Below are 11,880 nucleotides of genomic sequence, written 5' to 3'. Positions count from 1 at the left end.
GTTGTGGTTGGAGGCCATGCTGATGCTGTGTCTTGAATGATCATGCACTTTCTAGTTTAGTCTCCTGTCATGGAATTCATCTCGTCGTTGACTAGTCAGTTGCGGCTGCTAGTGCTCCCAATCCCTAACTGATTCAGGAGCATGGTAATGTCAATGCCAGATACACGCGTTGCAAACTTGGGAACCAGGTGTCGCTTGGTTAGCTGGCGTAGTCATCGTGCACGCAGTTCATCTGAGTTCGATCCTAAGTGATCGTAAAACCCGGCTGTCCCATGATTCGGTCGGTGTAGAAGCCAGGTCTTATCCCATTCTTTTTTAAAAAAAAAACACACACACACACGTTGCAAACTATAATATACCATGCTTTCTTTCACATTTGTGCGATGCAATCAACGCGTGGCACCATAGAAAAATCGGTGGTGCAGTCTACACCTGATGACAACCTTGTCAAACATCCGAGGAAAAAAAATACATTATCTAGATGTGATGCCCGGGCAAATTTTTCTATGCTGATTCGATGGAGTTGAAGTCCACCCGTACGGTCGAGCCTGCCTGGCGTCGCTACCACCGCCGGCACCGGCAGCTTGACGAGTTGACGCTGTTAATTACTCATATATGAAATTTTATGGTCCCTGAACAAAATAGCTATAGGTATAAATTTGGCGGAAATACTCCGACGGGATGACTACGTACCAATCGTCCTCTCCTCTCCGCCCTCGAACACACGCTTCTACATGGCCAATCGAGCCCAACTCTCCCGCGCGGCACCGGAGCCAATCGCTTCCGCACGACGACAACTACGCACCGAACGCGGACGGCCATGGCTTTGTTGGCTCTGCGCTCTGCTTGGAGCTGCTCTGCCGCGACGCCTGGCAGGTGCACTCCCTCGACCTCCACGCGTCCTCCGCATGTGCTAGCTGCGACGACGACGACTATGGCCACGACGACGGCGGTGGCCGGGAGCAGCTAGCGGCGATCGATGGTGGCTGCAGCGTTGGTGACGACTACGGCGACTACGACGGTGGCAGCGATGATGACCACAATGACGATGATGACGGCAGCGATGATGACCGTAATGACGACAGCACCGACGACGATAAGGATTCAACCAAGTGTTAGTTGTTACCGCTCTGGTATCACCTCGTACTAGCACGGTATTAGATATATACCAAGAGGTATCATGTTTGGTACCTCATTGAAATCACCTCGTTTCAGTATCATAACTGATACCGATGAGGTATCATGTTTGATATCTCATCAAAATCATCTTGTTTCCAGTATAAGATCTGATATCGACGAGGTATCGTGTTTGATGCATCGTCGGAATCATCTCGTTTCTAATATCAAATCTGATACCGACGATGTATTATGTTTGATACCTCGCCGGAATCATCCTGTTTTAAAACGGGATCATGTGGGGTAGCAGTCCCCTAAATTTGGATACCTCAGTATGCTAGAAAATATGTTATGTCAAGGTATAATGGTAGTATTATATCGTAAGTATTATTGTCGGTATAATAATCTTGACCGTTGAAATAGAGTTATATTATTAGAAAATAAATATTCTACTACCAGTAATTAATTTGGTAGTATAAATGAATTAGATCCACTGAGTTATAAAAAATAAATAATCTAGATTAATGCTAGTACCAATAAATAGCATAGTAGAATAACTGGTCAACTTATATATATATTATCTTAAGGGCAGTAAAAAGACTCGACTCACATACCACCTTCCATGATTCATGTATGTTTGCCCTTCCTTCTGTAGGAAGTTCAATGGTTTGTTCTGCTTTTTCATAAATCATAATTTACATTTGCTCGTAGAAGACAACTATTCCCGTTAATTTTTCTTTTCTATTAACTGGAAATCTGAGTGGGTTAATTGATGTTTCTAGCGAGGTATATTGATAGCCAATAGTCACAAATAAGTGACGATTCTACTGTGTGCACTCGTCATTTTGTTTATCCTTACGCTTATAAGCCAAAATTTAAAATTTTAACTTTAAATTAATTTTAGTTGAGGTTTTTCATCGTACTTTATTTTTCAGCATTTGCTTATATATTAGTAAGAACATATATATAAAAATTTTATTTATAAATTATTTTTCCTTTGCAAAAATGTTGTTGACTTTTTCTTGAAAAAGCCAAATGATGACCCTGGTTAATATCTATTATTCTATTTGAATGTTTTTAGTCAAATTTCAGAAAGGGTATGGCTAGATTTGTCTTCAAAAATAATATTATTAAAATATTAAAATTTTGCAGCCGTTTATATATGGTATATATACTAGAAGTTAATAATAAATCCAACGTCCTAGTGATCTTATCGGTGTCCAAAACATACTGATTTGTGAATAACTGTAATAGATGCTCATCAACTGATCATGACTTTACAGTCTTTACTGTAATGACAAAGAGTAAGTGCAACCATGTCAACAGCAAATGTTTTTGTTATTTTGTGAACCTCTCTATTTCTTTAATTTTAAAACTAAACTCCAACAAATTTTATTTTCATATCTAACCTTTTAGGCAATGCCATCCATCACATGATGTGGCATTGTTCTTTGGCCACGCCACATGTTGCTGCGTTGGCTTGCGTTGTCAAAACGTTGAAATATCGAAAAACAATTTGTTAGAGTTTCATTTTAAAATAAAGAAAATAAGCATTATAAGAGGGCACAGGAAATAGTACTGCTTGTGCAAAATCACCAAATGAAGCATTCATTGTTTATTCGCTTCAAAGAAAATTGTATAGAAATACCACCGTGCTTCTTAAGTAAATGGTGGCAAAAGTCATCAGACATTCCAAATATTCTGCAACCAGAAATTATCCAAGTAAGCAAACAAGTAATCTTAAGGCGTTTCCTTTTATCCTTAGGCAATTATGCGCTGAAATGGTAATGTCTTGGATTATAATCCTTCATTCATCATTATTTAAATTTGATGGCTAAAATAATCTTTGGCTATGACAGACTTCACCTTTCCTTACCTAGAGACTTTCTAAATTATAAAGTATCTTACAAATTATAAAGTTTTCATATGTTAAAAATGATCTTTTCAACGAATAGAAGGCAAACATTTTCTATATATTAGAGATAAAGATAAATATATAGATATTTTAATCATAAAGTTTCTATAAATATGCACCGTATACCTATAGAATCAAAGTTCAATCACAACATTGACATGACATGATCAGTACACAAGCAAACACGAGATGCTGTTAGAACACCGATAACAATAATAAGACAATAAAATTCATGTTCAACACCATGCTATAGTTGCGTTAATCGTAAGATTGATCAAGGCTCTAGTCCACTTTGGTTGGATGCCCAAATTGCCAAAACACTAACAATAACATCAGAGGTAAATCTTTGGTAAATAGAAATGAGTATTTGGGGTTTTAGAAATATTTTATGGGCATCATATTTTTATGTGAAATAAGTAATTTCCTTGATTTGAGAAATGTGTTGCATAATTTTTTTAATCATTAAAATATATGTGCACCTCCTAATAATAACCAACAGAAAACACAGACAATAGAAATATCATTAGTAATTTCACTTTGTTAAAAATATAACATATTTTTTAAACTAAAAAAAACTCATGTGACAAATATTTACTAGGTATTATATGATCACTTAATATTTGATTTAAATGTCTTTTTATGTAATATAAGAAGACACAACGAAAATTGGTTTTAAACTCATAAAACATTTATACTTTGAATTAGGTGTTATTTGAGAATTGCACTGTTGTTTTGTTCAATTGAAATATACAAATATAAACAAAATTCCATTTATTACAAGAAGATGGAAAGTTGTATGGGATGCAAAGCATGTTGGTATAAAGTGACTTTTATTAAATTTAGCTTTATAGAGTTAAAATATGCAGTTAATACTAGATAATGTAAATAAAATATTTAATTAAAATTTTTCTTGTAATGTGTGATCTTGATCTTGCAATGATTATGAAATTAATGTATCAATTTGTTGCTGCAATTTTTCTGAAATTAGTGTAAAACTTGGCCTTGCATGGTTTGGAATTACCGTCCAAGCTTGAAAACTTATAGTTGCAGTGTGCGCCAACCAACTATAACTGGTGGTTCATTGCTATTTTATTAGAGTTTGTTTAAATAATAATTAGATTAAAAATATTTGATAGACAAACAATTTTGAATATTTGGTTTGTACGATTGTATTTGAAAGAGTTTATGATATGATATTTGTATTACTAAATTGAATCGTAGCGTTAGCACGAGTATAATCCTACTATAAAATTGGATCTCAATACACAAAGGATTGAAGAAAGGAAGTACGAGGCTACCTAAAAATAAGAAATATCAAACTAAGTTTATAAGGCAGCATGACATGCTTAAGCCTAACTGCCTGAGTATGACCAGCCTTATTCGAAAACGTTAGGATTACAGACGGGCATGCTGTGAAGTTGTTGAATATCATTATAGTCAAAAGTATTATTATGTCATCATTATCAGAAGTCTAAAAGATGCATCATTAAAATTCAATGCTTAGAAAGGACTACCATAAGGAATCTCTCTTTTCACAGTCTAAAGATGTATCATTTACCAAAAAACAGTCTAAAGATATCATAACTAATATTCTCTACCAACGCCTATATAAAGAGCCCAAGAGAGGAGAGCAGCACCTTTCATCGCATTCACCATCTCCACACACTCCACTCCACATTAAATTTTAGTTGTATTTGTGAAAGAGCCTATAGCCTAGTGGTTACATAAGATCTGAGTAGGATTCTAACGGCGAGACGCCCGTGGTGAGGTGCTCATAGGGGTTTGCCTGAAAACATACGAGTCTGAGGGTGGCAGTCAGTGTGACAGTCTCATACCTATTATAATTAAGTATATATTGTATTGTCATGCATTCATCTTACCTCCTTCACCAAATTCTCAAAACTTTTCTCTTACTATTCTTAATTATGTCTTGCCACTACTCTGTTCTTGAAAAGAGTTCGTTTAACTCTGGTTTTTATCCCTGCCCCTCTAATCCTTCTGACATATTTATTTTGATGAGAATTTTTCAAGAGCGTTTTTCTTTTCTTTGGATTTTTCGACGGAATTGGGAGTGCCCAAGACAAACTATTCTAGGTTTGTAAGAACAAATACGCTCTCATTTGTTGTGCCTTTAGAAAGATCCTGTTCACTTCATAAGATCCTATTATCCTTGCAGTATTTTATTTTTATTTTATTATGGGTTTGCTGGAAATTGTCTCTTCTGAATATTGGAAATTTTGATTCCAAAGTAGAGAGCAAGGTTTTTTTTTTTTAAAAAATATCATGGTAATTTTTTATTTTGTGAGGTAGCGTAACCATTTCATTTGGAAACATTATATGTACGGATCTTCCTTTATATCTATAGTTTTTGCATTTTTTTCTTGTACCATGTTATTATTATTTCTGTGCAATGCAAGCCACATTTTGAATTGTAGGCACATCTTTTTGTTGTAAAATTGCATAAATTGATGTAACGATAAGGCTAAATGGTTCAATTATTATTTTTGGTACCTTATATAAGCTTTATCAAATAATCTTCATGATAACTTCTTGACTGTAGGAGATAAATGATCCGTCCTTAGACCTTGGCCGCGTTCGGCCCCCATGATAAATTATCTAACCTCTCTCGTTTTCCGCGCGCACGCTTCTCAAACTACTAAACGGTGTATTTTTTGCAAAAATTTTCTATACGATAGTTGTTTTAAAAAATCATATTAATCTATTTTATATTTTTTATAATTAATAATTAATTAATCATATACTAATCTATTATTACGTTTTTCATGCGGGGTAAGTTAACTTATCATCCCTTTGCCGAACGCAGCCCTTGTGAAAGTGTGAATGTTCACAATAATCCTTTTGACCGTCGAATATTAATGATGCATATTTAGACCACTGATACAGATGGCCATAATACAACCACACATGTTATGAATATTTTAAAGACACTAGACGTATAAGCAAACCTCATTTTAGAAATGAATTCACTAAGAGAAGCTATTATAAGACTTTAACCCAATGGTATAGAATCAGTGAACCATCGAGGAGGGTTCAATGCAACCATCAGCTATGCTGTTCATTAGAGAGAATGATGGATGCTGCTGATTTTGCCATGAAGAATAGGACACTTACAGATGGGATATGCATTATTCATAATATTTTTTCATCTTTATCAACGGTCTAAAGACACATCATTAATATTCGATGGTCAAATAGGCCACCATGAAAATTCTCTTTACACAAGGTCTAACGTGAAGATTTCTTAGCTAAGACCTATGTAATGTTCCAAAAAGGACCAAGGAGGAAATCACCTATCATCTTATTCACAACTCACTTCACCTAAGTAACCAGCTCCACCATGTCCTTGGTTTAATCACTAGAAGGATCTATCATATAATAATTCTCAAGGTATATTAATGAACGCCAAGACTGTTTTTACTTATTTTCTACAACTCTATTATGCATTAAATTATGACTAGTCATCTTGTACATATTATATGTCATGCACTCATCTTAGTTGCATTTTTAAAAATATAAAAGTTTTTATCTCATTAGCAATTTCTAGTATGGTACAACAAAATAGAACACAAAAATGTCTATACAGCACATACGATTTGTCTCGATTAAATAAATCAGGAGTGCACAAAGCACACCATGCTCCTTTTTTGGTATGATAGGGCATTGTTTTAGTTCATAAACAGTTTTAAAAATGGATCATTCTATCTTATCTCACCAAAGAGATGTGGTGCGCCTGCAATTTGAAGGTCACAATTTAGTTGTACAGGCCACCTTGTGCAAGCTCAGAATAGACTATCCACAGATGCTAGTCACAATTGAGTATTAATTTGCAGCTCTCCACTTTATTTGCTTTAATGTGGAGGGTTGACGTCAAGGGAGGTATATGATCTTGCACAGAAGGGAATATCTAATTCAAACCCACATGCAAGGTACAACTGTGTTGTTCATGGAAATTGAATTGACCCTTGGTGCGGTGACCACCGATGTATCCATGTCATGTCACCATCTCAGTGACCACGACTTCAAACATGAAGATCTCAATCTATATAAAAAGCTTTGGGAGTAGTGCCATCTCAATTGCACCTCCTACAAATTTCCTGAAGATGGAAACCATCCGGTTGCTTGCTTCTCTGGCCGTTGTCTTCCTCCTCTTGTTCAAAGCCACCTGTAACTCCAAAAACATGATCAGTAATGATCTCCAAATACTCCTTGAAATCAGATCTGCCATAAACCGAAGACCCATCACAGGCTCTATCTTCTTGGAGTGTCAAGGACAATGGCACAACCAATGGGGCAGTGCCTGGCTTCTGTCAATGGAACGGTGTGACCTGCAGCAGACGAGCACCGGGCCATGTGATCGCCTTGCAACTGCGAGGCCTTGGTCTCTCTGGAGCCATCTCGCCACAAGTCAGTAACCTAACTCGCCTTCGTGTGCTTGATCTCTCAAACAACAAGCTAGAAGGTGAGATCCCTGCCAACCTCTGCAACTGCATTTTGCTCCGCACCCTGAACTTGAGTGTCAACTTCCTGTCTGGCACCATTCCACCAGCCATTGGCCAACTATCAAAACTTGTTATTCTGAATATCCGCCATAATGATATTGTAGGAAATATCCCCTTCTCACTCAGAAACCTCACAGCTCTGACTTTGCTCAGCATGGGGACGAACTCCATGGAGGGCCAAATCCCACCGTGGATCGGCAACTTTACCGCACTGGAAGTTTTAAATTTTGAAACAAACAGCTTCAGTGGGAATATACCTCAATCTCTAGATAAACTAACCAGCCTTGTTTCTTTGAGTATGCAGCGCAATAAACTAGAAGGTGCAATTCCACCTTCTCTGTTTAATATTTCATCTGTAGAAAAATTCAACCTTGGCTCAAACCAGCTAACAGGTTCTCTACCACACGACATAGGTTCCACACTTCCTAATCTCAAACAGTTTGGTGTATTCTATAACCAATTTAAAGGCCCAATTCCACCCTCCTTTTCAAATATATCTCAACTAGAAAAGCTTATTCTCCATGGAAATAAATTTCAGGGCCAAATCCCACCAGATATTGGTATTAGAGGTTATCTGACAGTGTTTGAAGTAGGTAACAATGAACTTCAAGCTACGGAGCCTAGAGATTGGGATTTTATGACCTCCCTAGCTAACTGCAGCAACCTACAACAATTAAATTTTCAACTAAATAACCTTTCAGGCATTTTGCCATATAGTGTTGCTAATCTCTCCGGAGAGCTGGAATGGATTCTAATGGGGGGAAATAAAATTACTGGGACCATACCTTCAGGATTTGGAAGGTTTCAAAAACTCACAGTTCTTGAGTTGGCAGATAACCTATTCACAGGCACCATACCTTCGGACATAGGCAAACTCTCCAACCTACACAGGCTCCTGCTTTTCCAGAACACTTTTGAGGGGGCAATTCCATCATCACTAGCAAATCTCACACAACTAAACGAATTGCTCTTGTTCTCTAACAACCTGGGAGGGAACATTCCACCAAACCTTGCCAATATACATATGTTAGACTCCATTGACCTTTCCTGTAATCAATTAAGTGGTCAAATCCCAAGGGAGATCTTGAGCATCTCCTCCCTGACCAAACTGCTGAATCTCTCCAACAATTTATTATGTGGCCCCATTCCAACTATAGGGAACTTGGTCAGTCTTGGCGTAGTTGATCTGTCTAGCAACAGATTATCTGGTAAAATTCCAGCTTCACTTGGTAGCTGCAATGCATTACAATTCCTATATATGCAAGGGAATTTACTGGAAGGGAATATTCCAATAGAGCTCAGTGCTTTGAGAGGCTTGCAAGTCATGGACATCTCAAGCAACAACTTATCAGGACCTGTCCCTGAATTCCTAAAAAATTTCCGGGATCTCAAGCAGCTAAACTTATCTTTTAACAACCTTTCTGGCGCAGTCCCGGATGGAGGTATCTTCTGCAACAAGACTTCTGTTTCACTCCAAAATAATAGCATGCTGTGTGGAGGTCCTCTCTGCCTTCAACTTCCAGCGTGTGCAACACTGGCTCCCCATGGCCATTCAACACTTATCCTGATCTTTTGTATTATTGGAGTATTGGTTCTCTTTCTGTGCATAACTGCGTGCTACTACATCAATAAGGGATGCAAGAAACCAAGTGAGTCCGATCAAGGGTCTACCATGTTCCATACAAACAATTATCAGAAGATATCATATGCTGAGTTACGTGAAGCAACTAATTCATTCTCTCCAGAAAATTTGATTGGCCATGGAAGGTTTGGCAGAGTTTATAAAGGAACTTTACATTATGGTGAGGATCTACTAACTGTAGCAGTAAAAGTACTCAATCTTCAGCAATATGCAGCAAATAGGACTTTCTTGGCTGAATGTCATGCCCTTAGGAGGATTAAACACCGTAAATTAGTCAAGGTTGTCAGCGTGTGTGATAGCTTGACCCACAGTGGTCATGAATTTAAGGCAATTCTTCTGGAATTTATTTCCAACGGAACATTGGATGAATGGTTGCATCTGAGCAGAAGTAACAGTACTATGCTAGATGGAACACTAAACCTGGTCCAGAGATTAAACATTGCTGTTGATGTGGCTGAAGCATTGGAATACCTTCATCACCATATTGATCCTCCGATTGTCCACTGCGATATTAAACCAAGCAACATCCTTCTTGATGATGACATGAATGCATATGTTAGTGACTTTGGTTTAGCAAAAATAGGGAACATCAAACCATGTGAAGATCACTTGGGTGAAACAAGTTCAATAGGAATTAAAGGAACAATTGGGTATCTTGCACCAGGTAAACAGTTATTATACATACTTTCGAACATACGTAATGGTTTTCAATTACACTAACCAATGACAACCAAGCAGTACCCATTCTTTCATATTTATATCAGTTTGTATCTTAAAAAATGATGATACTGAAGTACTAAGGCTGACAAATCTATCATTATCATTTTCACCTGATAAACCCAAAGGTTTTATTTTTATTTTGTAGTCAAAGTGTTAAAATACTGGCTTCATACATTGTAGGGTGATGAAAAATAAACGAAGATGTTGACTACTGATTTCCTCATGGAAGTTAAAATGCTCTACATAAAAAAGTCCAATCCTAATTATATTTATATAGTTAAAAAATTCAAATAATGCCAAAGAGTTTTTTTTAGAATTTAAACATGGGAAGGGTGAGGTTCCCCACCTGAATTAGATTAAAAGCAAGCCGAAACAAAGTTCTTACAAGATCACAAAAAACAAACTGGGAAAAAGAACAGAAAAGCAGGCAGGTGGACGGACTAAAACATTAGAAGCTTGAGTGCTGCAGATTTAGAGTTTTATTGCCAAAGAGTTTTATTCCAATTTTGGTCCATGTAGCTAACTCTATCTCTTCTGACTTTCCAGAGAATGGCATGGGAACTAGAGTTTCAGTACAAGGTGATGTGTATAGCTACGGAATACTGCTGCTCGAAATTCTTACCGGAAGAAGGCCAACAGATGCATTGTTTGACGGGGCCACATGCCTTCCAAAATACGTGGAGATTGCATATCCTGACAAGCTATTAGAAATTGTGGATGCAGCCATGCTACGGCACATTGACACGATTAGTTTAAGCACCCAAGACATGATGGATTTGTTCATTGCTCCGGTTGCAAGAATTGGCCTAGCTTGCTGCAGGGAATCTGCAAGCCAGCGAATGAGGATGGATGAGGTGGTAAAAGAACTGTCGGCCATGAAGAAGGCATGGGTAGCTCATCTCCCTACTGATCAGTAGTAGTAAAGAAGACTCAAAACAGCATCCATGGTAAGCTAGCGATCGATCGCAGTTTGGCCTTGGCATTTCGCCGAGAACCTTGTAGGCGCTAGTGACGCCACTGGCAACGTTGCCACCATCTTTGTACCGATTTGTTGCACAGAAGATTGCGAAATCATCTCCTTGGAGGAGGATGGATCAATTACCTTCAAAGATCAGTTGAAGTATCTCTTTCTTTTTACCTGCCTGGCGTTCTGACGGGGCACGCCGCGTGCGTGACGGGTTCAGCGCTCGGCCATCTCCACTACCGTCGTCGTCGTCGGCAACATATTTTCTTTCTCTGGTTTTTGGTCGTTTATTCCAAGGCGTGGAGTGGGTGGGATGTGTCGTTAGATTCCTGCGCACGTATTGCAAAAAGTTAAATGCCCCCGTCGGCAGCATAGTAAAAAAAAACATCCGATGTCGACTTCGGTTCTGTCAAACCGCCGTGTCACTAATCAAGCCATCAAAAATTATTTTTTATATAAGTATATCATTTGACACATTCACCATACGTTTAACAATCATCCCCGATGATGCGAATGGTTTTGGCTGTAGAGAGCTCCACCAATAAGAGCCTGTTTAGTTCTCTAATTTTTTTTCTCAAAAACATCACATTAACTTTTTAGACGTCTAAATAGAATAAATATTGATAAAAAAACTAATTGTACAGTTGGGAAGAAAATCATGAGATGATTATTTTGAGCTTAATTAGTCCATTATTAGCCATAAGTGCTATAGTAACCCACATGTGCTAATGATGGATTAATTAGTCTCAAAAGATTTGTCTTGTGGTTTCCAGACGAGCATTGAAATTCGTTTTTTTAATTCATGTCAAAAACCTCTTTTGATGTCTGATCAAAGGTCCGTCATGATATCCAATTTTTTTTTCATGAGCTCAAACGGGGTTTAACTTACAGGCTATAACCTTACTGCTATGCTGTTGACTAGACAAGTAGATCTTCCCATTAAATTTTATAGAATTCCATGATGCGTTTTGTCCCGTCATTGTCATAATTAATGGCAGATGCC

General features: G+C 37.6%; 1 protein-coding gene across 1 annotated transcript; it reads left to right on the top strand.

Annotated features, from left to right (window-relative positions):
- The first annotated feature begins 681 nt into the window (after nucleotides 1-681).
- On the top strand, nucleotides 682-10,864 carry LOC102704279 (receptor kinase-like protein Xa21). Its single transcript, XM_040528274.1, has 4 exons — nucleotides 682-1,114; nucleotides 7,287-7,871; nucleotides 8,145-9,857; nucleotides 10,460-10,864. The coding sequence occupies exons 1-4, from the start codon at nucleotides 682-684 to the stop codon at nucleotides 10,828-10,830; spliced, it is 3,102 nt and encodes a 1,033-aa protein (XP_040384208.1). The 3' UTR covers nucleotides 10,831-10,864.
- Nucleotides 10,865-11,880: the final 1,016 nt, after the last annotated feature.

The sequence above is a fragment of the Oryza brachyantha genome, chromosome 10 (genome assembly GCF_000231095.2).
Source record: "Oryza brachyantha chromosome 10, ObraRS2, whole genome shotgun sequence".
Classification (NCBI taxonomy): Eukaryota; Viridiplantae; Streptophyta; class Magnoliopsida; order Poales; family Poaceae; genus Oryza; species Oryza brachyantha.
This window is presented reverse-complemented; position numbering and strand designations above follow the sequence as displayed.

Coding starts and splice junctions, on each gene's coding strand:
- LOC102704279 (XM_040528274.1), top strand. CDS start 682: ATGACTACGTACCAATCGTCCTCTCCTCTCCGCCCTCGAACACACGCT. Junction 1,115..7,286: donor CGATAAGGATTCAACCAAGT/GTTAGTTGTTAC, acceptor CATAAACCGAAG/ACCCATCACAGGCTCTATCT. Junction 9,858..10,459: donor AATTGGGTATCTTGCACCAG/GTAAACAGTTAT, acceptor CTGACTTTCCAG/AGAATGGCATGGGAACTAGA.